The sequence below is a fragment of the Venturia canescens genome, chromosome 3 (genome assembly GCF_019457755.1).
Source record: "Venturia canescens isolate UGA chromosome 3, ASM1945775v1, whole genome shotgun sequence".
In the NCBI taxonomy this organism is placed as follows: domain Eukaryota; kingdom Metazoa; phylum Arthropoda; class Insecta; order Hymenoptera; family Ichneumonidae; genus Venturia; species Venturia canescens.
Window position 1 is genome coordinate 7,585,927 of NC_057423.1, and position 27,215 is coordinate 7,613,141.

Consider the following 27,215-nt stretch of genomic DNA (forward strand, 5'->3'; position numbering starts at 1 on the left):
TCTGGAAGTCACATGCTCTGCATTGAGATATTTGACTAAAAATATGATATACTTATCGAATTGTCTAATTTATGAATAGAAGAATTTATGAATAGAGATGTGCAATTTCATAGCAGTTAATAAAGCGTAGTTGAATAATTAATATCATTGAAATGCTCCCAGTATTTAATAGCTATTATTTATTTCTGATATTTATCTGTAATTATAATTATTTGATATTCATTCCATTGAATGTTATGTACATTGGAAAATATAAAATTCATGAGGAACGAGCAACAGCTGAAAACTAATCAAGTATACATATTCAAATTTCAATATACAAGATGACGTCGAATCAATCATATTTACCGGCAGCAAAAATGAACAAAAAAAAATGTTTTTTTTGGACAGCTTAAATATTGAATGGTATAAAAAATAAAGGGAGATCAGAGAGATTTGACGAATAATTAAATGTGATTCATACATGGCTCTATAATTTCAAAGAGAGGATAATATTTTCCTGTTCTTGTCGCAATTTGTTGTGGCGTGTCTCCACTGTCATTGACTATACTAGGATCTGTCGCTGGATGGAGAAGCAAAAGTTGAAGAGCTGGTGAATTATGCGAAGAAGCACAAACCAAATGCAGCGGAGTTTGTTTTCCATTACTTCGTGCATTGATATCAATATTGGCAGCTAGTAACGTTGCTATACACTCGACATTGTTCCAGCAACAAGCTGAGTGTATGGGCTGCCATCCGTCTATTGTTTTTGCAAATTTGTCTGCACCTTGTTCCAATAAAAACTGAAGAGAATATCACAAAATCGCTATGAGGACTATTGTTTTTGGAAATTATGGATTTAACAGTGAGAAATACGATACAATCCATTATTTCTATTGAAGACTGAATATCAACCTTTATGAAGGTAGGAAAAAAATTACTTGATTACCTCCACTACATCAACGTGATTGCCATAACAGGCTTTGTGCAGAGGTGTGTACCCGTCTAAATCAACGCTACTGATCAAGGAGGGATCCATTGTGAGCCACTTGTGAACCATCTCAATTTTACCATTTTCTGCAGCTATTAAAATGGCTTTCTGACGAGGATCTAAGGAAAAAGTATTTATGTTGAAAAATAATGCTTCAAAGAATCTCCAGACACAAAACATTGTATTCGAGTGTAGAAACCAATTCTTAGATTTTTGTATGTCCAGCTAAAAAATTTTTCTAGTAATTTAGGACAAGATTTTACAGTTATCCTCCAAAGTTCCATTTTTAAAAAAAATTACGTCAAGTTTTAGTTTTAGATCTAAATGCTAATAATAGTTTTTTGAAATATTGACACTGAATCAGCTGTAAAATCGTGTTTGGATTAAAAAAAATTATTGTTTCATATTTCTTCGATTTTTCAAAAAATAATGAGTAATTGGTGCTTTGAATAATTATAATTTAAAATTTTTATTTGAAAAAAATGGTCGTGAGTGGACATTGCAAAAAAGATTGATAAGTTTGCACGTAAAAAATAATGCATATTTTTTGACATTGTTTTATTCGATTAATGGCAGTTAAACTAATTATCGCGTTTTACAACTTTCGTAACGAGTGAAAAAAAGATAAAAAGCGATAATAAAGTATGAAATAAAAAAATTGAATGAATGAAAAATGACAAATCACTGCAGAATATAAACATGGAAACCTAACCTTTAGGATATCGTGATTTTTCGACACCGGTATCGTCGTCTTCCCAAGCGCTAACTTGCATTCGTTCGCTCAGCGGTAAACTCATCATTTTGTCACGAATTGCTTCCAAATCTTGGACGTCGTCATTTTCTTCGTCGGAAGACATTGTGAATGTTGTATTTTGTCACTTATTTTTACAGCAGAGATAAACAAACACAACTATTCAGTTTGACCGCTTATCGGCAACTGACGAGCAGCGGCAGCAGCGCACGTCAATTCACCGGCGAGATCAAGAACTAAGGTACATCGTTGTTTTTTTCTCGAACATTCGAATCAATACGACAAATAATCCAAACTTCGAATCATCAATCATTTTAGCTCCAAATGGATTGCTTAAAATTGATTGAAACGTCCAATTACTTCGGCTACAACGGCGTTTGCATCAGTAACGAAAAAGCTTATCTCCTGCAGAATTCTCTACTCATTTTGCAAGAAGAGAATCATTTTCGAAAAACTTTTTACTGGGGACGCATAAACGGAGTCCAAAGAGATTATCACGTTGCTTATGGCTATGATAAAGATTGTCTAAACGGTCAAGATTTCTTTTACAGGTAAAAACTTTCGAAATCATTCGTTTTATATGTTGGTCATCTATATTATCTTGAGAGTCTCGAATATTCGACACTTAAATCACTCTCGTTCGAATAATACGAACTGTCACTTATGCATAAATTACTTTAATTCACTCTCTTAAACAAAGTCTCGATTGTGTCGAATGGCTGCTGATGCCGAAGCCCGAAAAGCGTGGACGTTTTTTGGCTTCTCTCGCAGGTACAGCTTTTGAGGGCGATCCAACGGTTATGACTAATGTTTACAACGCTAATCCGGCGTTGCCACCAAACGAAGACCACTCCAAACTTTTCGAGGTTAATATTTTTGTGAAATTCAAAAAGCAATCAACCGTTAATGAATCGTCAGCTAAAGTTTTACTAATTGAAAATTCACACAAAAAATGAGCCCAATTAGTTGATTTCTAACCCAAAATTTGATCCGATCCATCGAACGATTGACAGCTCAATTACGAGGTTATTTTCTCATTATATCGATAATGCACAGGGCCCCGTGCCACAAGAATTGAAGGAAGAAGATCGTTTAGCTTGCATAGTTGAATTAATAAACGAAGACGCGATGATCGTGCCTCGGGGAGCCTGGTTCAAGCGTCCGAACGGTCAAATAATAGAAAACGTATCGTTCGAAGGATTGAACGAAACAGAAGCTGCTTGTGAAAAGTCTTATCTGCATGGACGAGCGCCCCAGAAAAAATGGAATACGAATTTATTGACGAGGCCAGACTACAATTATGCTATCGATTTCCTCGACTCGATCGACTCGGATTTGCCTCAAGGTGCGAAAAAATCGTGTTTTTTACGACAATATTGTACAACCTAACGTAATAATATTTAAAATAACCTCAAAAATATCGTTGATTCGAAAATAATGAAAATTCAGGCTGTTGGAATCTCCAAATGTATCAAAACGCTCGTTTGGCCATTCTCCAGAGTTTGTATTGGCCAGGAATGACTTTTTATCACAAAGTCAACACGCCCCACTACGGTTCGCTTTACGTGGGCCACGGAATGAAGAATCTGGACGTTCCATTTATGATTCAATGATTACAAAACTGTCACGACCGTTGATCCGAAAAAGTCAAACTGTCGCAATTTTAAGGTTAAGAACATCGAGATGGAATAAAATTGAGAGAAGTCGCTGGCCAAGAAAATTTTTTCGTTTCTGCTTTTGTCCATGCAGCGCCCCCATTCGTCTTTTTCATCGCTACGAGGATGCCTATAACAATGATGACAATAAAATCCCTGTAAATGCGTGCGCGTCAAATTTTTCGTCACCGCGATCATTCGTCGTTGGCCTGTTTTCGTTGACGTACGCGAGGCGTTGACTCTCGCAGCAATCGCGAGATAATCCATTACGTTATAAAGTTGCGGCAATTGGGCTGTTGAATAGAGGAGATAAGTGATTCGCTCGCGGGTGTGTTAACGTGTTGGACAACTCGAGGTGGGTATACAGAGTGGAATAACGAGATCGTGGCACGATCGGAAATAGAATCGATCAGTAAATAGATCGAGCCTGCCAAATCTTTCTCTCTCACTCCTCCCTATTTGTCTTTCTTTTTTCCTCTCTCTCTCTCTCTTTGCTTCTTCTCGTTTCTTTCTCTTTCTTTTTATTCCTCCCCCTTTTTTTCTTGCTCCTTTGTTTTCCACAAACTTTTTCTTTCGTTCTCGCTCCGAGATTCTTCGCCTCCCCGTCTCTCTCCCTCCCCGTACTTTTTGCTCCTTCGATTCGCTTCTTTTTGTTGATCTCTTTCGTTTTTTATCGCCCTCTCATGCCTCTCTCTCGCTCTCTTCTTTCTTCTCGCCGATAAAGTACACACGAGATCGACCGTTGTCTTTGGCAGGGCTCTAAAGTGACACCGTTTCGTATTTCGCCCGTGCGTGTGTTCCTCGGGCTCCTCGCCGCAGTCTAAGCGAACGCGCACTCGCTTGCATCTTACACCGCGGAGCGTAACACACATCACGATAACTCGTCGATCGGGGAGCGCGCTTATCGTTTCGGGCCCGGTCCGGGTTTGGCCTGGCGTCATTCTCAAATCTCGTTGTACGAATTTCGCTTATTTTTACAGCGTCGAAAGTGTTTGAACAACGACCCAAGGAATAACGAGAAAACAGAGCAAACGAATGAAACATTTTGCATCGTTCTGAGCGTGATTACGTCCGAAGCTTCGGTGCCTTTATTCTTTCAACGCTTTTTTTTCTTTCGCCAATAAATTCTCATGTTGGCAAGTATTTTTATGATTTTTATTCCATTCGCTTTCGTACGGCGCGACATTTTTTCGGGTTTTCGCTCCTCGCTCACTGGGAATCTATTTTTTTTATTATTTTTCTCTTCGTTTCCTCTGCTTCCGGGGGTTTTTGACGCGAGTTCCAGAAAGTGGACGGTCACGTTCGTCGGCCCAGCGGCCGGCCGATCGATTTTCATCGATTTTGTGGATTCTCGACGGAAAATCGAGCGTGCGGTTTCTCGGCTCGGCGGTCGAGCTCGACGTGCCTGCGAACACTCATTTCCTCGAAATCTCATTAACTCGAACGAGTCTCGCCCGGACCGAGAACGACGATCCTGCCCCGCTGACGGACTCTGCGTACAAACGATCCCACTCCGTCGGGCAACCTTTATAAACGGCTCGTCGAGCAATCCTCGTGATAACATTGTGCAAAAAATCCTCGACATTCTTTCCGATCGTGCACAATAATAATAGAACGAACGATTCGGTTACGTAACGCTGTGGGAGCGAGATGTCACAGAAAAAGGGCTCCCTCGAGGAAACGTTTTTTTTTTTCTTCAAGTTATCGAAAAACGACGAGCAGTGTCAGAATATTTCGGATTTTTATTAATCGATTCTCATTTTCGTTCGTAATCGATTATCGTCGTTGAGCGATCGCGACTCGGCGGAATTTCGAGTGCTCGAAATCGATGCTCGAAGAATAATCATAAAAATGATGTAACCGACGACGGGACCGCGGAATTCCATGCTCCCTGCGAGCGCTAACGTCACTCCCGTAATTCCCACATGAAAATAGGAAGAGCGGAGCGAAGGGGAGGGCCGATTTGGCATGCGCCGGACGGGGGATCGTTTTACGAAGCGCTCCTTTCACGCTTGTCTATTCTCCCCCTTCTCGTTCGCGGGCGCAGGTGTTTTTAGGCGCCGCTCAACAACCTCTCGGCCCAAACAAATTTCTCGGAAGCCAAATTCGACGAAATATTCCTCGCCCTTCGACTCGCGGTCGCTCGGCAAATATTCATTCGTTCATTTATTTATTTAATTTGCAGATGTAGAACGTCATGTCGGTGATAAACCTCAAGTTCACAAAGTTCGATAATACGCCATGGGGCTTTCGACTGGCGGGTGGAAGCGACTTTCCGCAGCCATTGACCGTCATCAAAGTACGTTTTTCAATAAATTCTTCGTGTTGCTCTATGCGGCCTTGGAAATTGTTCCGATAAATTACGAAATTCGGAGGACAAACAACATTTTTTTAATGACAGTTCGAAAATCGAGTGAATTCGGACCGAAAGTCCCAATCACTTTCATCCCACTCGATGAAAATTTCATATTTCAACGGTGACTTCGCTCCAGAATAATTTCGTAACGACTCTTCACGTGTGCTAAGTGAATTCTCATATTTAAGCAAGTTCACGCGCGCATCCAATGGAAATCGAAAATTCCCACTTTGAGAGAGCTGAAATTTGGAAATACGCTAGAAATATACAGCGTGCATTTATTCTCAGAATTATTATCCTGTGCGACCATTTGGATTCAATGAAATCCTCCCAACTTTAAAGAGCCAAAAACGAGAATAAGAAAATCGAATGTTTTTGGATACCAATGATGTCTTGAGGAAGTCTTGTTACCGGTGAAAATCACTTGGGAATGGAAAAATAAAAACACTTATTTGAGGTTAACGAGTAATGAGGACACGAACGGTGGAAGGTTTGACAACAGCATGAGCCAGCTCGTTTAAAATATAGATATGGATACGGGTATAAAAAGAAAATGGCTGTTGTCACATTTTGCTTGACGATTTGACTACGAAAGTATTTAAACCGTATTATTTTTATTTAAAATTATTTAATTCCACGAAATAATTTGAATATTTTAAATTACTTTTATTTAATATTATTTAATTTCATAAAATAATTTAAAGATTTTTAGTTTTTTCATTTTAAATAATTAAAAATTAAAAACTTTTAATTTAAAATATAGATTCAAAATAATAAAATTTAAATTTTTCTTCATTTACATATTTGAATTTAAAAAATCTTTAAATTTAAAAAATACTCGAATTAAATTTTTTTTTATTTATAATAAAATAAACTTTAAAATAAGTTTTGAAATTAATTTTAAAATTGAAATTTAAAAAATTTTTAAAAACGAAATAAACGTCATATCATTCTATCAAAAATTGATGAATCTGAGCGCAAATGAGTTACAAATAATTTGAATAATCGCGAGAATTCAGTCGTTTCTTCGATCATAAAAAGAGCAAAAAAGCTGAGTTGCTTTTTCGAATGACAAGTGACGCATGATCTTCCTCAATCATGTTTTTCCGTGAACTTTTTTAAATATCGATGATTACAAAGTTTATAAAATTCCACCAAATTTCATAAAAAGTGATGAAAAAAATGATTTTTTATTGACGTTGAGAGATCGAGAGCGATTTCTGCCCTTTTTCTGTACCATTTATCCATACGAAATGACGATTTTAAATGTGAACTATTTTGACCAGGTGGCGGAAGGAAGTCTCGCGGAATGCATGGGCCTGAGATTGGGTGACATAGTGATGAGTTTGAACGATCGTCCTGTGAGCAGTTTGACACACGGTCAAGCCCACGAAGCTCTCGTCCTCGCTGGCAACAACTTCAGTTTATCGGTTCTCAGGTTGAGATACAAAAGTTCATAAAAACATTAAAATCTTCGTGGTTAAAAGCGAATGAATCAGAATCGAAGCGAAAATAATGATCATTTTGTTTGAAAAAGTCGTTTATAGTTGAGCCAAGCGATTTATTTTGGTCTCGTACTTGAGCGAACAGCCTTGACCGTAAATCGCAACTCGATCATCGCGAAACAATGGAGCCCTATATATTCATCATTATAATTAACCGACGATTTATCATCGAGTTTATTGAAGTTTCTATCGAGTCAGTATCCTTGTCGGCTTCGTGCGAGAAGCTTCGTCGCGAAGATCCTCGATCGAGAAAATCACGATTATTTTTTCCTCTCTATAAATTCAAAATTTTTATTTTTTTCATTCTCTTTTTCGATTTTCTCCTCGAATCCGTGGACGCGCAGACCGATCGACTGTTCCGAGAGCGTCGAAGTTATTCAACAAGAAAATATCGTCCCGTACACGATACCCGTGAGTACCTTAAATCAAAAAACAATTAAGGCCTGTCAACGGTGTTTTTTCCAGCTTCGTTTTTCTTTTATAAACCATTTTTTACTGAGAAATCCGCAAAAATTGTGACTTTTTTTCTTCAAACGCTCGCCATTTTTATTCCAAACGACATTTTGAACAATCCCCAACGTCCTGCGATAGTCAATAGCACATACTTTAAGAATCTTTTTGGTCTTTTGTCCCGAGATGCTCCACTTTTGAGATTTGCTGTCCAATGCCGACTCAAGGGTCGCCATTGTCAACGCACCATTGTACAAAAAATACCATGAAAAAAATTGAAAAAAAATAATTTCCAGTACTTCCGAGTAATATGAAGTTTTATTTAAACCCATCGGACCAATTTTTATTTATAAAATAAAGAAAAAACACCCAAATTTCCAACGTTTACACCGTTCGTGGTCCTTAATTGATAAAAAAATGGAATGAAAAATTTGTTTTACTAATTTGTTGATTTTCTTGGGCCACTCAAGCTCGACCAACTGCCGCCTGTTTTCCCGGAAGAAATTCTAACTGCACCCGTCGAAGAATACAGCTTCGTGGAGGAAACGCGGGAGGAAACGGTCGAAGTGGTGCAAGAGGAAATTCCCCCGAAGCCTGTCGACGCCAACAGCGAAGTTGTTCCCAACAAGAATCTCACCGACGAGGAAATCGCACAGTTGATACTCGAAGAGGAGGAGTTGTTGATTCCCGATCAAGGAGTCTTGGGGTTTGTTGGAAATAAAATTGCTCTCGTTGTCATTTGAAGTGGGGAATGGATGAAAAATGAAATTTTCGAGATCAAAGTAAAACGAAAAGTCCAACGAAACAGAAATATTAGAAAAAACGTTTGTCCCTGCTCGACGAAATGTGAAAGCGAGCGGACATCGAACTCACCAGCGTTTCCAAATTTCAGCGTCAACTTCAAGAAAATTCGGCCCCGAGTCGAAAAGTTGAAACAATCCAAAGTGTTGGAGGAATTGCAAAAAATCGCGGTCGAGGATCCGCCGCGTGTGCAAGAGTTGAAGCACACTTCGACCTTCCTCCAGAAGCCCGAGCGTCCGCCACCCCCGTCGAAGAACGACCTCGACAAGCAGACGAGAGCGGAGGGCGAGCAGTACAGGGTGGTGATAAAAAAGCAACAGAAGAAAAGTGTGACGGAGCGGCTGCTGGAGCGAGGACTATTAGAGCCGCGCGAAGACACGGGAACGCCGGAGCCACCGAGCGAGGTAAAAGATCCTCCTGAAAGTAAAATACCCGAGGAAGACGACGGGCTCGTCGTCGAGCCGATAGAAATGTTGCAAGTCGTGCCGCGAGTTCGGGAAATTCACATTCTCGACAATCCGCCATCGAAGAGTGGAGCTCCGGCGACGAGGGCGGGCGGGCCGAGCGATCAATTGAAAACTTCGAACATGCGCGATCTCTTGAAACTCCTCGACAGCGTCCAGAGCCTCGAGGCTCTGTTGCTGCGAAAGTGTTCTCAGGAAGACGCTCGCGCGGACGTCCCGAGGCCTGTCGAGAGCGCGCCGAGGGGCGATTCCGATCGGCCTCCGGACACGTGCACTCTCGATTATACGCCTTGGTGCAACGCGTTCAAAACGGAAGTTCAATTGGAAGTTCCGAGCGACGAAGTTTTCGCGGAGTTCACGATCCACCTCGGTCCGCCGCACGATGGTGGGCGAGGCGAGCTCGCGGAATCTCCGGAGGAAACGAGAGTCGATCGAGCCGACAAGAATAATCGATTTTACCAGTTAATTCACTCGAACGAACCTCGAATAAGCGATGAAACTTTGGAGACTCGGAGCGAGGACGAATCCCGTGACACGCCGATTTCTCGGGCGTTAAACAAGCGCGATTCCCATCGAAGTCGTTACCCCCAGTCGTGCCTTTGCGGGAAGAAAAAAATGGGGAAACTCCAATTCGCGAATCGCAGCATTAAACTGCCTCGGAAAGGGCGATACTTGGAGAAATATTTGTCCCGAAATTTCGCTTCGATTTACCGCTCCTTCGATCGTTTTCTCCGCGCTAAAAAATCTCTCAGACTCTCCAAACGATATCCGAAGAAAAAGCGTTCTTATTTCGCGCGAGTCGTTCGCCACAATTTCGATATTTTCCGCAAGGGAAAGAACTACTTGAAATCCTTCGTTTCGCTTCAACCACAAAAACCGAAGCGACCCGATTTTCGTAAGGCGCGACCGGCCGCCCGGAAGAGGATCGTCCGCGCCTCCCGTGGCCGCTACGTCCAAAAAATTTCCCGAGCCTTTTGCTCCCACGCGAGAGAACTCGTGAGCCGAGAAAACTCGAGGATCTCGGGCGAAGTGATTTCGAAAAAATCGCGCGCTTTTTACGACGCTCTCAACGATTTCGTACGAACGACCGGGTGCTTCGTGAACGATCAAATTTTCAGCAGAGCGAGCCAGCCTCGTTTGACCCGAAAGTGGCGTTACGTCAATCTCGAGTCTTGCCTCGAATTCGACGACGAACAGTCCCAAAAATCGCTCTCCAAATCGGGCTCGATCCAGTCAAAAACAAACAACGAGAATCCCGATTCCGAGTATTCCGACGACGATAATTCCGACGAGAACGCGATCGAAAATGATTACGAAGCTTCCAATAACTTGCAAGAAAAACGTCGGAATCCCATCGTTTCCGACATCATTTATTCGTGCTCGAATTTTCAAAATTTCGTTAAACTTTCAGCCTACGCCGTCGTCCCATTCACGTCGATCATTTTCCTCTATTTTTACACGTAGTTCATCGCGAGCAGATTTCACTCGATACGATCACGAAAAGGGTGCTCTGAATTCCCGATTTTTCAATCACTTCTGTCCAAATTTTCATCTTTTCTTTCTTTCTCGTACAATTTTTAAATCCTCAAAGCGAACAGTGGATTTTCGTGATCGTAAACGGTCCAGTCTCTCCCAATCGATCGTTCCACTTTCTTTTTTCTTGCAATTCATTAATCATGCTCTGTTTTGCCATAGAAAAGGTAGACACCGCAATAAAAGGTTGACAGATCACCGTGGATCATCTGAAACACACTGAGATGAAAGAGAAAAGCCTGTTGAGTAACGTGAAAACAAAAGACACGCTCGGTGCGAGCGTATGCGATGAATTTGTAGAATCTTTTGTTTCTCAATAATTCGGCATGCTATTTCGGACAGGAAAAACGAAGCAATTGATTGTTAACCGCTTGGGATTCGAGGAAAAAAGAAAAATTCGCTCGAATCGAATCGATTGAAGTTCGAATTTGAGATTAAACTCGTTTGAGTGAATGCAAATTCATGGGATTTTCAATTCTTTGGGGAAATTGCGAGATCGCGATCTTCGCGATTCGATGAGAGCGAATAAATTTTTCCGCTCTGATAAACTGCTTGCTAACCGGAAGTGCTTAGTTGTTAAAGGAAATGAGTGTGTAACGTGTGGCGCTAGAAATAAGGGAGGAAAGCTCACTAGCGATGCATCACGAAAGCAAAAGAGAAACGACACTGTTAATCGCACCAAATCGAACGAAAATAAAATTGACGTTTTCGTCGTTGATCGATCGAAAATCGATAGTTTCGGGCTCGATGATAACCTTCGCCGGTAAAAAAATTGTAGTTTGCAGGAATGTCATTTAAACGAAAAATATTCCTAGAGATCCTCTCCCCAAATGCCCACTTTTCATCATTGTTTTTGTTGAGAAAAAGGATCGAATGATTTTGAAATTTATGAAAATAAGAAAAAATGAAGAACAAAAAATTGACCAGATAAAAACGCCGACTCTGACCCCGGAGCCAGGACGCTTGTCCCGCGAGGAAGTCCCCTCCGAAGCGGAGCGAAAGCCGGAACCCGAGGAAGAGGATCGGGAGAGCGTTTGCGAAGAAACCGAAGAACCGAAGGTGCCAGAGATCAGTGTCGAAGAGTCGAAAGACGAAGAGGAAAGTACTCCGGAGACAATGAGCTGCCCCAGAAATGCAAATTTACCCCAGGTCCCGACCTTCGACAAGGAAAAAGTCAAGGAATTGGTATCCACTGAAATCAGCCTCGAGAAACAACTCGAGGCCGTACAAAATCAATTACTCGCTCTTAAACAATTGCCCAGCGAAATTGAAAATCATCTGAGAATAGTCTCCGAACAATTGCACAAAATAATGGAATTGAGCGGTGTACAGAACGGAGGTGAGCGCGGTGGACGCCGCAACTCGGCAGGTAGTCAATTAACCTTTTTTTTTGTAGCTTACCTTGGAATAATCAAATTGAAAATCTCAAAATTTTATCAATGAACACTTTTTTAATCATTTTCTCATTGAAATCGTTCCACAGTTTTTATTTATTAATTTGTTTTAATTCAAATAATCTTAAACTCAATCGAATTTAATTATTCATTGAATTTTATTGAAATTTGAATTTAATTAATTTATCAAATTAATTGGCATGATAAATAATGAACTGTCAAAGGCTAAAATAACAGAAAGTTAACAAAAAATGGCAAATTCCTCGTTTTCCAACTCGTTTGGTGTAATAAAAAGTGTTTTTCAATGCAGAAGAAGAGAGCAACGGGAGGGCAGAGGCTGAGGAAAGATCGACGTGTAAATCACCGGTCTCGCCAGTGGAAAACGAACACGAAGACAAAGACGAGCATCTGCAAGCCTCGGAGCCCGAAATAAGAGAATCCCCGTCGACGATGATGAGTGACGAGCCACCAATAATTATCGAGCCTGAAGCTGACGAAGACGAGCCTGCCGAGACGAAAGAATTGGGCGAAGTCAACGTTAAAAGCACCGTCGAAGAAGAGGGCCATGTCAAAAAATGTATCGCAACTTATCAGACGAAAGTCCTCAAGTCGCGAGAACCGAGTCCTGCTCCTTCTTACGGTAAACGACAAGATATTCCAACATTTTTCCAAAGAAATTGAATTTTGACAACTTTTTTTAAAAAGTACTTCAAAATTATTAGAAATTATTCAAACAATAATAATTGTTAAAAAAACCTTTTTAAAAGTTGACTCGAAAATCGACAAAAAATCAAAACTTTTTTCTGCCTTCGATTTTTTATGATTTTTGAAAATCCGATATGTTCGATCCAAATTCTAGGAAGTTACGAACCCGATCCAAATCTTTCACCGCAAGATCAAGTAATACAGGAATTGAAGGTATCAAGAACCGATCCCGGTTTACTGTGTCTGACAACCGTGATAATGAAAGTGTCCAAATTTGTGCCCCTTACCAATTGTCTTCCGAGTCGGTTTCCTTGAATTTTTCAAAATCCTCAACACCGTTGCGAGAAGATGAAAAAAATGTAAAAAAAGGAATAATGAAGAAAATTAAATTCCCACGATTTTTGATAATTTTTATAATCAAATTAATAACATGAAATAGAAACAACAAAACATTTATGAAAATCGTCGAAAATGTTGGAATGTGAATCGTTGTGATTAATCGATGAATTTTCGAGCACGAAGTTCGAGTGTGCGATTTTGTTTCTTTACCTTATCAAACGAGCGTTGTGAATGCAAACATAGTTGAAGAATTCCATGTGTAAATAAAGAGCATGTGTAACAACGAATCCAACTTTCGCTATTTATTCGCAGCACAGAGGCGGAAGAAGACGCTCCAACGATTTATGGCCCCAGGCTAAACAGCTGGAGCTCACTTACGGACGAAGATGGAGGTGTCCGAATGATTTTTTCAACGACGAGATGATAGCCGAGGTTTTATCGTCTCAGGCGGAAGTTATTCGCGGTCGAGCCATGGGGTAATTATGAAATTTTCAAGCTGCTTATTCCTCGAAAATTTATTCTATTTTCACAATTTATTCAATTTTATTCAATCTCATTGACTGCCGCAGGGTGAACTTCAAGAAGTTTGAAAAAAATTGGCTACCGAATTACGATCATTTGATGGGCTCGAGCGTCTACAAAATGTTGCACAAAATGGAACGAGAGCCGAAGACAGGAATTCCGGCGAGACCGCCGAAGGTTATCGCCGCTGAGGACATTATCGAGAGAGTGGTAAGCCGATTATTTTCTCCCCGATAATCCAGCGAGCAATATTTCGTGAGAGAGAGTCGAAATAATTATTTTAAATCTCGATAAAAATTCAAATTCAATTCAGAGAAAATATTCATATTCGGGACCGTTTCTAATAAATCCTCCAAAAATATCGACCTGCTTGTCGTAATAATATCCTACCTGAATGTAAGTTTCCGCGTTGTTCCAGAGATCACCAGCACTGAGCATCGCTGATGACAGGAGCGCTCGAGGTATCAGCCACTAAAAAACTCGCTCAAATCTCAATGAGCCACGATAAATCAATTTATTTATATATACGCAATTAATAATGCATTGTACAATTAATGAATTTTATTCACACACATGCACACGCACACATACACACACACACAAGACAGAAACGCTGCTAAAGAAGAGAAAAAATCTCTCGCTCCCGAGCCAAATAACCCTGATTTACTTTTATAATAACAATATACGTTTTTCGACAAGAATTCTCGGTGAATTGTGCATTTGCCGTATGTATACGTGTACATATGACTTGTACATAAAAAAAAAAAACAAAAAAAAATACAGCGCTAATCAATACCTAAAACGTTGTAAAATTTTTTCTCATACATTTTGTCCTTCATGAATAATAAAAAACCTAATGACACGTCGATCTTTATTCATGCTAACGATGCTAATGAATATTGATACTAATGATAGTGAAGAATTAATCCAATTGTTTGGGACAAATGTTGCTTGGTGTTTTGAGAAGCGTTAACGCAGTTTGCCGGATTGAGAAAAGAGGAATTTCATTCATGAAAATTATCGAGTAGTTTTGGCTAAAAATTCATTTTTAGATTATTTTTGTTCGGGTGCTGGTTCGATTACGAGTGTTGGGAACGTGTTCAGGAGGGAAAAGAGGTCGAATGATGCACCAAAAATGCGTAATCGCGTGTTTTCTCTCGGGCACTGGTAAGTGAGACGCGCGGCTGATGCAGTTGAGTCACGCTTTTATATCTCTTATGTACACATTAGAACATGTATCAGATCTCGATGGATACAGTGTGGGCCAGGAGTGGCGAGGAGGAATTTCGGGCCTTGGACACTGAAGTTGCTGGGGGTTTGGTCCTCTCGGAACTGCTCCGTCCTCCAATGATCGAAGCTCTGATAATTTTAAAAATGACTTTAGAAACGTGCGCAAGAATCGAGTGATTACGAGAGCGATCGACGATTATCTCGCCAACGGTGCGCCGGAGAGGAAAATTGCTGAGGACTTTTCGTCGTAGAATCCGACGGTCCATGAGCACCGTAAATTTCGAAGATGACTTTTCGGACACCCTGTATAAAGAATAATGGACATTTGACGATCAATCAAATATCTCGTGAATGGTGCGTCGGAGAGAAAAATGGCTGAGGACTTTTCGCTTCAGAATTTCGTCATCTATGCAAGAGTGTTGTTGTCCGGAGTGACTTTTAGGACACCCCGAGCGTGATGCAACGGGGTAGTCATGCCATGTCTATAGGTGGGCCGGGCAAAGACATTTCGCTCTCTTTCTTCACCGTTTTTTCGCTTCCACGTTTGGCTGTTCTCTCTCTCCCGCTTGTGCTCTCTTGCTTTGGCGTAGCTCCTCGCGCGATCCTCTCACGGACTCGCACAGTGGTCCGGGCCGGGGCGAGCGTGACGTAGACACCGAACAATTTATGTAAAAGCATTCTAGGCATGATTCACGAACTAGTTCGCAGAGTATACGTCGCCTCTCCTCGTGACCGCCACCGGGCGAGAGCTCGTATGATGCAGCTGTGACCACAGAACGAGCAACGAGAAAAGGATGATGAGGGTGGTCCGTGGCATACTTTCATCTTCGTCATCGCATCTTCGGATACGAGAAACGTCCAATTGCGAGACGAATAGCGTGGGACTTTTGAGAGAAATTCAAAGTGACACGATCGCGTCGAATTTTCAACAATGGGATGGCTAATGACACTTGGAAAATAGAAATTTCATTTTTCTTCGCAGTAACTCAGTTTCCATTTCGTGAAGCCAATCATTTTTTTGCTTATCCCGCTCATCGAGTCGGATTAATAACTCAAGCTCGAAATTAATCTCTCAGCAAAAAGCAAAAGAAGCAAAAAAATAAAAAAAAAAAACAAAACAGACGAAGGCATGTTACACTCGCAGCGTTTCTTCTTGTAAAGGATCTTATTTGCTTTGTCTTCATTGTCAGGGACTCCGGGCGGAGGAAAGATAAAGAAAGAGAAAGAGCGCATCAGGGACGAGGTCGTGGAATGCACGGTAAACAGCAATGTATATATACACACACGGCAAAAGTACAGGAAAACGAGTCTCGTCGATCCGGTCTCTCGGTTGTACGTACTACACGCATATACCTTACTAACCGTCGTTGCACTACATATTGCACATATGTGTCCACAATATACAGAGAGTCCGAAAATTCGTGGCTAATATTTTCAGAAGAGATTGTTCATGAGATTCCGAAGAGAAAAGTCCTCAGCCATTTTTCGCTCCGACGCAGCGTTCTCGAAATATCAAAGAATCAGTGTGAGCCAATAGGATGCGTTTGGACCACGCCCACTTTGCCGGACCCACAGATTTAATTGGCCATAACTAATGAGCTGATATCTCATCAACGGTGCATCAGATCGAAAAGTGGCAAAGGACTTTTTGATTGAAAATTTCACGAGCTCTCGATTCCCTCGGTGTCAGAAGCAACTTTCAGGACATCCCGTTTGCATTAGAATCTAGTCTCTCGTCGAGTTTTGCCAGCCGGTTGTGAACGAGAGGGAAAGATTATCTCCGACGAAAGATTGAATCGAGAGTGCAGTCGTTGGCCGGGGAGGGTCACAACGAAAGTGTGGGAGTGAATAACTTTGTGTCGATAAAATAAAACGAATCTGTGGATTGATTAATTAATTGATTAACAAAATGAGCAGAAGTCACTCTCTTCGGCGTTCGTCGACGTTGACAGCTCCACAATCTTTTCGACCTGATAACGAAATCCAAAAAAATCAGAATCGATTAATCTCCAGGTGAGAATCGACGAAAAGAAAATTATTAAGGTAGATGGGTACGCGATCTTTGCACCAATTATGTTTTTCGAAAATTTCAAAAGACGAAACTTTTAAATAATAATTTTGATACTTTAAAAATATAATCGGTAGAGAACATTTTTATATTATTTTGTTATTAAAAAAACGTTTGAAGAGTTCATTTTGACTAGCGTGCTGGCGCAACAGCTGTCGCTGCTCTTGACGCCCAGCTGTCAGTTTTCTCAACAAATTTTATAGCTCATCAAGTGAGTTTACTGCCCAAACTAGTATTGCAGTCGAAGAAAATGAAAAAATGAACGATAAAAAAGTTTATCGGGATAAAAATGGTCGTTTTGTAAAAACTGACAAAATATGAGCAAAGGGACGAACTGACGTCACACGCAAACATATATTGAGTGCAGCGTTGCCAAACCTTACCAATCCATTTGTCGTGTAATCCGAATGATTTCTTATCAGATATTTTTTAATATTTCAGCCGATTTTCAACGGTTAAGGTCCAAAAACTAAAATACCTATTTTTTCCCGAAATTTTGGATATAACTAATGAAAAAATTCAATAACTTTTCACGCGTGTACGACTCTCACGTGGCGGAGTGACAAGTGTCAAAAAAATTCGATCTTCGATAACGCATTTGCTGATGCTAAACCACGCGGTAACAAGCGTTCGAATTTAGCAAATCTATCCAGTACGCATTCATTTTTGTGCCTAACTTTGGATAACGAATATTCGTCCATCTATCTGAAAAAAAGTGTTCGTCGAACGGGCGTGGAGTGCGCTTAGCACAGTTCACACGAAGCTCGGATCATTCGAACGGGGGGGGGGGGATCCCGTGCTCGTTGAGCGCGATTCGCATGAATGTTAAATATTCACTTGGCCCGAGCGAGGCATCGATCTGTCGTCATGCGGCGAGATAAATCGATTTTACGTGATCGTGCGATTTCGTTTCTTCGTAGAGCGTGTACGTCCGTGGGCATTAGTAAGAATCGAGTGATTTAATTCTCCAACAAATATAGACACGAACGAAATAAAAGTTCGCGTCGATGCACGTGTGCGGGGTTCGAGAATACTGATCATTGACTAAATAATGTATTTAGCAATAAAAATCTGGTTTAAGCAACAGAACATATACGCGATTGGCGTAAAATCGTTTGGAATAATGGGTGCGGGTGAAAAAAACAAGTGGGAAATTGGTCGAACGAGCAAATCGAAAGGAACACGTGTATCGAGTGTCAAGTACGAGTGAGCGAGTGCACTTAAAGTACTGATGAGTGCAATTGCGAGCGCCCCGTAAGGTGCTTCCTCCCCGCCTCATTCCACCACCATCCGGGTCGAACCTCCGGTTCTCCAGGGGAAATAGCAAAGGCGAGGAAGAGGAAGGAAGCGGAGGGCGGGAGGGAGCGAGGAGGAGAGAGGGACGTGGAGCGGGAGAATGGAAAGGGCAGAGACGGCAAGACGAATGAAGACGGAGAAGAAGAAAAAGGAGGAATCGGAGGAGGAAGAAGAAGAAGAAACCTCGGAGGGAGGCGAGTGAAATGTCGAGAATGCCGAGCCTGCGATCCTGATCTCCCACCAGCTCGAGGATCCCCACCACGCTGCTCGTTTACTACGAGGATCCAGCGTGTCCGGTAAACGGTGGGGAAAAGCGGCGAGACGCACGCGCTCTGCTCCGCGCGACTCGTACGATACGACTCTTTTCACTGCACACACACTCTCTCGCTCTTACATTGACTGGACGTTGCTAAAAAGAATAAGAATAAAAAATAAAAATAAAGAGGAAGAAAAAAGGCGGCCGAGGAGAAAGAAAATAAAGGAAATAAAAAACGATAGGGAATCGGCTTGGAAAGCCCTCCTGGCCGAGTAACCGGTCAGTTTAACGCGACATTCGGTTTTTGCATTTTCACGGGAACGCTCGACGCTTTTCGCTCGAATAATCCGGCCGAGCCGTTCTCGACTATTTCTAAGGAACTTTTCGGGCTTTTTTACATTTGACGAGAGCCCTCAGCAAGCCTTTTATGCACTCGTCATATCGCGCACTTTATTTCCCATAAATTTATCCTCCGTTCGGACCCATAAACACACGTTCAGCGACATTTGTTTGTGCGCTCGAATGCGCAACCGGGGATTTTTCATCGTCGTGTTTACTCCCTCGCTAATTCTCTCGTGTAAATCCACGAACGTGTGTATTTACTATTTGAACGACTCCAGCTCCGCGTGTACGCTACACTCGGATAGGATTTTCACGGACTTGAACCAACGAGAATAGAACTGGTGGCGAAGTGTGGCGGGTGTGCGGGCGCGAGGTTTGAGCGGGCGTTTTTAGTTTGAGATACAGAGCGAGAGCGACTCGATCTCCGGGGTGCCGCATAACAACACGCTTCATTTTTTCACTCGCACTGTTTATTGAATAAAACGGGAATTTTCGGGGCCTCGAAACTTTGCGGGGACAAGGAGGCTCGTGCTTCGCTCTGCGTTACTTTCGTGCGATCGTTTTCGACGTCCCCGATCCTCCGGAGCCCTGTGACCCGGTTCGTAGTCGACGGATTATTCGAATTTGGTTTATCGATATTTATCACCTGCCGTTGAAGCGGACCGATCGAGGCAGATCATCGGGGAATCGACCAACGTTTTCTCTCCTAGTTCGCGCTGATTTTTCTCCCCCCTCCCCCACGTTTTTCCTTTTCGCTCTCTCTCTCTCTCTCTCTCTCGCTTTTCTGAGAGTATCGAGTTACACGAGTTTTTTCAAATCCTCCGAGATTTGAGTGATGGCGCAGCTGATCGGCGTCAAATTGTCCCGCTTCGACGGCTCACCTTGGGGCTTTCGCCTCCAGGGCGGAAAGGATTTTGGCACTCCGCTCATCGTTCAAAAGGTGAGTTTACTATTTCGCTCTTTCTTTCTCCGCCGTTTTTTTTTCTCTTCTACTATTTTCATTCTTCCCTCTTTCGGCTTCCTTTTATCCTCGTTGCTTCGCCCGTCGAGCTTCCAAACTGCTCGCTATTTGGGACAAGGTCCCTCATTGTGGATTTGCCTGATCCATCTAAAATTAACTGAGCTACGCTCAAACCGGGCAAAAAACGGTTCGCCTTAAAAAACTGAGTGTTACGAAATCTCAATCGGACGTAAATACTAAAACGATCAATCCTCCGCGACGTTCTTCTGTCTTCGGAGGAGCGAAAAAGTCTTCATTTCTCACGATCCATCGACGATTCGCTTTTTCGATTAAAAAATAACTTTAACGCTCGACAGCGCTCCTCGCTTTGTCTCCCTTCGAAAGCCCCACAAAAGTGAGAAAAAGACAATAAATTCAGTCCCCCGAAGCGATTTATCGAATTGCCTGAAATATTTGCATTCAAAAATCATCGAGGATTGTCAACGAAAGAGAAAAAAATGTAATTATTCGCGATAAAATGAAGGAAGCAAACGCCAGAAATAGGAAAGCGCTCGAGCTCAAATTTGATGTAATTCCGAAGTAATTCCTTCCTATGAATTATCGTCGGGGACTGATTCTAACGATTTTCGGAAATGTTATTTTCGCACTGAAAGATTCGCAGACGAAGAAGAGTAAGAAGCGGAGAGAAGGAGACCACGACAGCCGTCTTACGGAGACTAACACACGCGCGAATATCCGCGAGCGAGTAATAGTTACGTAACGAGTCACGTTGAAAGCCAAATTTCACGCGCATCGACAGAAATCGTTGCCAACTAAATGCTCGAGTCTATACACTTTTTTCTCCCTCTCCCTGCCTTTCCCTTTCTTTTTATCTCTTTCGAGAGACATTTGGCAGGACGTCTCACGCTTGTAATTCGAGATGGGTCGCGAGACGTTTATTCGATTTTGAAAGCCGATCATCCTCCATCCGCATTGACAATTAATTCTCCGATGTTTTCGTGCCTCTTCACACCTTTCGCATTACGAAATCCGATTTCAATCGATGCTACCAAATTTTATCATTTTTTCCCACCTCTTTCCCGTTTATTCGACACGGAGGGGACATTCCAGTCGACTCGGTGTCAAAATATTTATTCATTCTTACGAGCATGCATGGTCATTTTTTGTGAAGCGATAACTCGATGAAAATTCTTCCAAATAAAAATCGAATGAAATTCTGCTGGGTAACAATTTTAAAACACTTTGGCGAATCATCGATGCTTGTCTTCGAGATCCTCAATTTTCAATATTTCGATTGTGAAAGCAGTATTGACCATAGCAAAACGGCTTAATAATTCTACTTTACATCATCGAGTCAACATTCATTTTACGACGCGTTTCCTCGGTCAAGTACGGAGGAAAAAATAGCACAGACTTCGGCACAGCGAAATGCGCGATTCCAAAGTTTTATTCGGAAATTACAACGTTTTTGGTAAAAACGTCCAAAGTGGTAAAAAAAATTGTAAATTGTAATTCTCACTATTTTTTTCTCTCCATTAATATTTTCCTCGATTTCGTGTTTTTTCTAGTTTTTGACAAAAATCCAATATTCTCTGGTCGATATTCGATCGGTTCTTAATCTCGATATTTGTAAAATGCTTAAATTCTTTTGTCACTTATACGACGATAAGATAATCGGGGGATCGCGAGAGTTGACAGACGTCTGACGTCTCGAATGTCTTTTCGCTGCGATTGCGCGATAGTCGTTCTTCAAACACATTTCGCCTTCTCGAATGAACACAATTTTTATTTTCAATAACAAAACAAACGTTTTATTTCTCGGCTCCAGACACCTGTTCACTTTCCGGACTCGTCTGCATTGCTTTTAGCGCAATACCTTTACAGTCGCGAGCGTTTCGTCACGGCGATTACTCAAACTTCAAACAAATATTTGTCCTCGATGTTTACCTCCGTCGAAAAAACTCTTTATTCGTATTCGTGGATGATTTTTCAAGAGTCGTTTGGCAAGCTACGAGAATGCCGACGAATTTGTTAAATTCATCGACGACGTGGGAAACGTCAGAGCTTTGTGTTCTCTGCACAATTTTGCGGGAGCCACTGCGGAGAGAAAATACTTTTTCTCTTTTTTCAGTGAGCCCAGCGACCGAGGCCAGCGAAACGTCAAAGTTTTGCGAGAATAAATTCTCCCCAAATGCAACGATCCCACGAGACCGCTTTGGGAAAGAACCTTCGAAAATTTCACGTAATAATCGTCCATTAAAATGGCCAGCGCTCCGCTCCAGAGGGAAATGACAAAATAATTGGTTTTTTCTCTTTTTTTTTAACGGCGAAGTTTGTCGTTGAGTTTTCCCGCGGAGGAGAGACCCTCGCACGTTATATAGACGAGGGGCTCGGTAATCCGAGGCAAATTATTTGGGTGTTCTATTTCGAGAAGGTGCCTTTGCGAAACTCGCGAGCCGGGGCCTGGCCCCGTCCACGGCGAAGCTCCGAGTCTTTCGCTTCTTCCTGCCCGCCTCGCGTCCTCGTATCCACCGCGAAAATAAATTTTACAGGCCGTTCCTTCTCCGCCTCTCTCTCTCTCTCTCTGTCCTCTTCGTTCGCGGCGGCTCACTTTCTCGGCTCTCTCTTCGTCTTCCTCTTGGATTATCCGCCTCGAACTCCTCCTACGGGAAATCCGTGCTTCGCGCGACGAAAACATCGACGATCCCCGAAGCAAACTCCACTCGAAGCGTTCGACGAGTGGAACGGGAAACTTGAGAATTTCCGAAAGTCCAAAATCATCGAAGTTTTGTATCTCTCGATTTCGCCCTCGAGATTTTCAGAACTCGAACTCGCTCTTTCGCATCAGTCCAAAACCTCTGAAAGTCTTTACGCAAAACTTGCAGTTTTCCAGAATTTTCGAATCGTCGGATTCAAGTTTTCATTATTTCAATAATGAGCCCGACGAAATTCGCACGTGTGCGCTCATTTGGAGCCCGGAGTGACGTTTAGTTGACGGCTCTTTACGCGTGACAACGATCAATTTTATACCGACGTTTGCCAACTTTTGCTTGATGCCTGACACGTGTCGCATTGTGCGTGAAGAGCGGACAATTGAATAACGGGAATGTCAAATTTGAGGAAAAAACGAGCAGAAGATAAATTCGGGTTTGCCGTCCAATGGAATTGGACGTAATTTTTAACGATTTTTCCATCGAACGAAGAATTGAGAATTCTGGAAACTCGGAGCAAAATGTAAATCAACATTCGTACAGTTTTTCAAAGAATTAATGCTCACCAATTCTCTCATCGACTTTTCAAACAACGAAAAAATAATTCGGAAAAAAGTCCGAATGAAAACTCGAAAAATTCGGAGAAAATGATTTTTTCACCAACTTTTCGTCAATTTATCGAGAAGCAGGAAAATGGAATTGGAAAACTGGACGTATGTGCTCTCGTTTGCGCATAAATACATCCATACGCTCGTACGAAGCACGAATATAGATGTCGTTGCAAGAACTGTCGCATTATCGCTCGCAAGAGCGAGCGCTTAAATTCCATAACGTTTATGCGATCGGTGACGCTTCGCTGATAAGTGATAAGAAAGCATTTTTTTTGCACTCTCTTCGTTTCGAGCGCAGATATGGGCAGCGTGTCGCCGCAACACCGAACAGGAAGTGCAGACCTACTTTTACGCGTTATTTGCGCTATTTTTTTTAATAAGAATAAAAATGTGCTGGGAAACACTGAAAGTGTTGGGAGAAGAAAGAGAAATGATTTGGTCGCTTGGATTCGGTGAAATTGGTTTTTCGATGCGCGCTTTCGAGGATTTTTCTAGATTTCTTCTTTCTTGGGGTCGTTCCTGATTGATTATTCGACTAAATTAATCGGGAATTAATTAACAAGTCGTTAAGAATCGAAGACGATGCTGTTGGACCGAGTTTTGGGAGAAAATACGATTTTAGGGTGGCCGTTGAGAGAGTCGATTCCCAAATTGTGGTTGAACTTAATTTTCAGCGGGTAGAGTGAACGGTCGAAAAAAGCGGTGACGCGAAGCGTTCGCGTATCTATCGTGACGCATCGCTCGCACACAGCTCCAAGAATTCACTGGCGTGTGGGCCGTTGCGCGCTACGTGACGAGAAACGGTTTCCTTTGCGGCCATTCATGAATCCCCGGATTGATTAATTCGTTAAATCGTCATCGTAGGAATTCTCAAAGGCGAAATTTCTCTGGTTGAAGCGTGACTCAAAAGCGAGCATTGAATATTGTCACTTGCGTCAGCGTTATTTTTGCATCGGGCGGGGTTAAAATTCGTTTTTAGAAAAATGCTTTTTCTCGATGCACTCTCAATTCGATGATTTTTCAAGGAAACATTTCCCGAAAAGTGTTTCAATAATAAAGAAACAAATCGGTAGACTACTCACCGAGTCACTCTCGATTCGACCGCCATTCGATTCAAAATAATCAGACGGGATTTCACTCCGACGTGCGATAAGAAGAATCGACAAAGGAAAAGTTCCTCCTCACACGTTCCCTCTGGAAAAATTCATAAAAAACGAGCATGGAGACGAAGAATGATAAAAAGTTGGCGAGGATCGATAATATATGAGAAATGAATGAGAATGAAAAAGTAAGAGAAAAAAATGAATCGAGCGAATCTGCGATTTTAACGTAGTTCATGCACGAAACGATTTTCTTAAAAAAGCCTTGAAATTTACACACAGTTTCAATGGCTAGTCGACTGCATATCAAATTTTAAAGGCTTCGTCTTATTGGTTATTTAAATAAACGTCTTTAAATATGAAGAAAAAAACACACAGTTATAGGGACTATGCGTAAAAAATCGTTTATCTTTCCATACAACGAATGAACGTTTCTTACGAAGTTTATGAAAAACGTACGCAATAACAATGAAGTTATAGTCTCGCTAGCAATAAAAATATATATTACCTTAAAGATTGAACGAAATTGGTAATGAGCACTCGTACAACCTCACATTTGCTTAATTCAGCATTTTGTTTCTTCCTGGCTTGGCCCATTCCTGCGAAGCCTTCTGTCTTTTTATTAACACTTTTTTTGTCCATTTTCCCTTGCGCTCTATAAAGCGATTTTTCACATAAAAAAAACTATACTGTTTTAGCCAGGGACGAATGAAATTTGGGGTTCAGTCAGCGATGGTCTCCCATTAATTAATGGCTTGTAATTTCATTCGCCAAAAAATAAGTTGACATTAATTTAGAGTGTTAATATCCTTAATTAGGAAGTAAAAATCGATGCAATTTGGGCACCCATAAAATACAATTTTTCGGGGATGATCCGTCTAGAATAAAAATAATAAAAAATTGAACTATCTCGATAACTTTGTTCACGACGAGTATAGAGAATCGTTCGATAAAGTTCATAGGATCGTCTTCATCAGAGGACAATAAGACGCACAGAGCAGGTCCAAAGGTCAAGTATTCTCGATCGGTATCTCGCGTCGATGAGAAAAGGAAAAGATGTCGGTGATGGTGGTTGTCGACATTGGGGAGTTGTCCACTTGTAAAGATTCTCGTATTTGCGAGATGATAAAATCTGCGACGAGCCGAGCACAATCTCCCGGTCGCAAATCGATCTCGAAAGCGTGTACGGAGCGATGTTTTTCTTGGTCTTATTACTTCGCTTTTTCCTCGGCCTGAAGGGGGTGGACTTTTTATTTGAGAGAGAAACACGCGAGAGAGAAAAGAGCTCTCTCCTCTCTTGGCTCCGACGACTGTGAGCAGTTGTTTCCTCTCTCGACAACGCGCGCTCACGTTTTCGCGATGGCTATCGTGTTTCGTTAATCGAACGATCGGAGAAGATCCTCGACAACACCGCGAGCTCTAATTCTATCTGTGCACACAGTTCCACCTCCACATGTATTATAAAGTTGATAAAATCGAGGCTAAATACCGGTCGTTTCAAAATCCACGATTGAGCTTCGAAGGGCGGTTTAATCGAGAGATTCTGAGGAGAAAAGTCCTCAACGATTTTTCTCTCCGAAGCATTGCAGTTGAGATATCAGCGGTTTAGTGCCGGCCAATGAGAAACGGGGTGGGCGGGGCGCCCCCCACGCTGCGCTCTTCCCTCCTCCGCATTCGTCGCGACAAACGGTTCGATAACTCCGCAACGGTGGACCGCAGAAAAAAATTTCCAACGACTTTTCTTTTCACAATTTCACGATCCGCACACTCGCTCGACCGTGTAAGCACACATTTTGGACCAGCCTGTAAACCGATCGTATATTATGGCACTTAACGTTCCAATTCTCGACACACGAGCATCATCGTAGGTTAAGGCACGAGCTAATCGGTGCACGACTATCTGAAAACTGAATTACAAAATACACGAGTACTTAATGTCGATCGAGAGAGGAAAATGTCCACGTTATAAACTCTCCCAGTGCGATATTATCTCTCCAATATTCTTCTCGGCACACGTATATGCATACACAGTAAAAAATGTTACACTTTTCCCAGCTCATATTCTTATTGCATCCAATTTGTGTTGTATATGTTAATGTTCCTGGAAATAAATGGCAACAAGTTTGACATAAATATATATTGATTCGAGGAGGAGATACGAGATCAACGAGTGGGGCAAAATGGACCACTCAATTAGTTTCATCATAATAACAAGAACGAGATTAAAATACTTGGCTAATTAAGTTATAACCTCGAGTATTTATGGGGGCTGGAAATTCTTTCGGTTTTTTCCTTCCCCCCCCCCACGAAGCAATTGAATATTTCGAAGGCATTTAAGATGATGGATCAGTCGGTAATCACAACCGTGAGTGCGAGAGAGATAGCTGCAAATTTTGAAAAGGAAATTTTTCCACATCGTTCGTCTGATCGAAAAAATAAAAATGTCATCGGATTTTTGCGATCGTGCTGCGTACGATGACATTTTTATTATTTTAATCAGACGAACGATGTCAAAGAGTTTCAATTTCAAAAATTCGAGGTGTGATTACCGACTGATCCATCATCTTAAGGGGAATCACCCGAATCTAATGGAGATCGAAAATTCCAACTTTGAGAGTTGAAATTGGAAATATGCACGAAATACACGGGCTCTTCCTGTGGGACCATTTGGGTTTAGTGAAATAGGATACTCCCTACTTTGAAGAGCCAAAAACGAGAATGAGAAAATACAATGTTTTTGGATATCGATGATGTCTTGAGGAAGCCTTGTTACCGGTGAAAATCACTTGGGAATGGAATAAAAAAAACACTTATTTGAGGTTAACGAGTAATGAGGACACGAACGGTGGAAGGTTTGACAACAGCATGAGCCAGCTGGTTTAAAATATAGATATGGATACGGGTATAAAAAGAAAATGGCTGTTGTCACGAGCAAATGAGAGTTACATCTAATTTGAATAATTGCGAGAATAAATTTCAATCGTTTCTTCGATCATAAAAAGAGCGAAAAAGTTGAGTTGCTTTCTTGAATCGCAAGTATCGCACGATCTGCCTTAAAGAATTCCATCGCAAGTGTTCTACGAGACGTTTCAACTCCGAGTGCCATTTTGCCCGATCGTTTTTTCTCTAGAGAATAAAACCACGTGTTAAGCACGAGCGATAAAAGGCTAATGGCATATTACATATTTTGATATC

At 41.7% G+C, this 27,215-nt stretch overlaps 4 protein-coding genes across 9 annotated transcripts in view; 3 read left to right on the forward strand and 1 right to left on the reverse strand.

The window, feature by feature from the left end:
- Nucleotides 1-162: 162 nt before the first annotated feature.
- LOC122408048 (ankyrin repeat domain-containing protein 49-like) lies at nucleotides 163-2,356 on the reverse strand. Its single transcript, XM_043414590.1, has 3 exons — nucleotides 1,683-2,356; nucleotides 929-1,089; nucleotides 163-782 (listed from the first exon to the last, which is right to left on the reverse strand). Exons 1-3 carry the CDS (start codon nucleotides 1,825-1,827, stop codon nucleotides 447-449), a joined length of 642 nt encoding a protein of 213 aa, XP_043270525.1. The 5' UTR covers nucleotides 1,828-2,356; the 3' UTR covers nucleotides 163-446.
- Nucleotides 1,855-3,495, forward strand: Rsph9 (Radial spoke head protein 9). Its single transcript, XM_043414588.1, has 5 exons — nucleotides 1,855-1,962; nucleotides 2,040-2,272; nucleotides 2,422-2,587; nucleotides 2,778-3,066; nucleotides 3,171-3,495. Exons 2-5 carry the CDS (start codon nucleotides 2,046-2,048, stop codon nucleotides 3,332-3,334), a joined length of 846 nt encoding a protein of 281 aa, XP_043270523.1. The 5' UTR covers nucleotides 1,855-1,962; nucleotides 2,040-2,045; the 3' UTR covers nucleotides 3,335-3,495.
- Nucleotides 3,496-3,584: 89 nt separating this feature from the next.
- Nucleotides 3,585-14,247, forward strand: LOC122408041 (titin-like). Of its 6 annotated transcripts, none has more exons than XM_043414578.1 (12): nucleotides 3,585-3,731; nucleotides 5,562-5,675; nucleotides 7,019-7,170; nucleotides 7,582-7,648; nucleotides 8,158-8,393; nucleotides 8,580-8,892; nucleotides 11,413-11,854; nucleotides 12,190-12,519; nucleotides 12,739-12,797; nucleotides 13,236-13,399; nucleotides 13,493-13,655; nucleotides 13,864-14,247. In XM_043414578.1, exons 2-12 carry the CDS (start codon nucleotides 5,574-5,576, stop codon nucleotides 13,918-13,920), a joined length of 2,085 nt encoding a protein of 694 aa, XP_043270513.1. In that variant the 5' UTR covers nucleotides 3,585-3,731; nucleotides 5,562-5,573; the 3' UTR covers nucleotides 13,921-14,247. The 6 variants fall into 6 exon arrangements, 4 of the variants coding, with proteins under 4 accessions (XP_043270513.1, XP_043270514.1, XP_043270511.1 ...); XM_043414579.1 differs by having other exon boundaries at nucleotides 11,413-11,824; XR_006260346.1 differs by lacking the exons at nucleotides 12,739-12,797; nucleotides 13,864-14,247 and having other exon boundaries at nucleotides 13,493-13,634.
- A 4,057-nt stretch (nucleotides 14,248-18,304) lies between these two features.
- Zasp52 (Z band alternatively spliced PDZ-motif protein 52) overlaps nucleotides 18,305-27,215 on the forward strand; it is a 38,068-nt gene continuing 29,157 nt past the window's right edge. Inside the window, exon 1 of the mRNA XM_043414456.1 lies at nucleotides 18,305-19,577. Within this exon, the coding sequence (XP_043270391.1) occupies nucleotides 19,473-19,577 (105 nt within the window). The 5' untranslated portion in view covers nucleotides 18,305-19,472. The remainder of the gene's footprint in view (nucleotides 19,578-27,215) is intronic.

Excerpts from the sequence above, each read along its gene's own strand:
- LOC122408048 (XM_043414590.1), bottom strand. The coding sequence starts at position 1,827 with ATGTCTTCCGACGAAGAAAATGACGACGTCCAAGATTTGGAAGCAATT. Across the intron at positions 1,090-1,682 it reads AAAATCACGATATCCTAAAG|ATCCTCGTCAGAAAGCCATT; the intron begins GTTAGGTTTCCA and ends CTTTTTCCTTAG. Across the intron at positions 783-928 it reads ATCACGTTGATGTAGTGGAG|TTTTTATTGGAACAAGGTGC; the intron begins GTAATCAAGTAA and ends TATTCTCTTCAG.
- Rsph9 (XM_043414588.1), top strand. The coding sequence starts at position 2,046 with ATGGATTGCTTAAAATTGATTGAAACGTCCAATTACTTCGGCTACAAC. Across the intron at positions 2,588-2,777 it reads ACCACTCCAAACTTTTCGAG|GGCCCCGTGCCACAAGAATT; the intron begins GTTAATATTTTT and ends GATAATGCACAG. Across the intron at positions 3,067-3,170 it reads CGACTCGGATTTGCCTCAAG|GCTGTTGGAATCTCCAAATG; the intron begins GTGCGAAAAAAT and ends ATGAAAATTCAG.
- LOC122408041 (XM_043414576.1), top strand. The coding sequence starts at position 5,574 with ATGTCGGTGATAAACCTCAAGTTCACAAAGTTCGATAATACGCCATGG. Across the intron at positions 5,676-7,018 it reads AGCCATTGACCGTCATCAAA|GTGGCGGAAGGAAGTCTCGC; the intron begins GTACGTTTTTCA and ends TATTTTGACCAG. Across the intron at positions 7,649-8,157 it reads TCGTCCCGTACACGATACCC|CTCGACCAACTGCCGCCTGT; the intron begins GTGAGTACCTTA and ends GGGCCACTCAAG.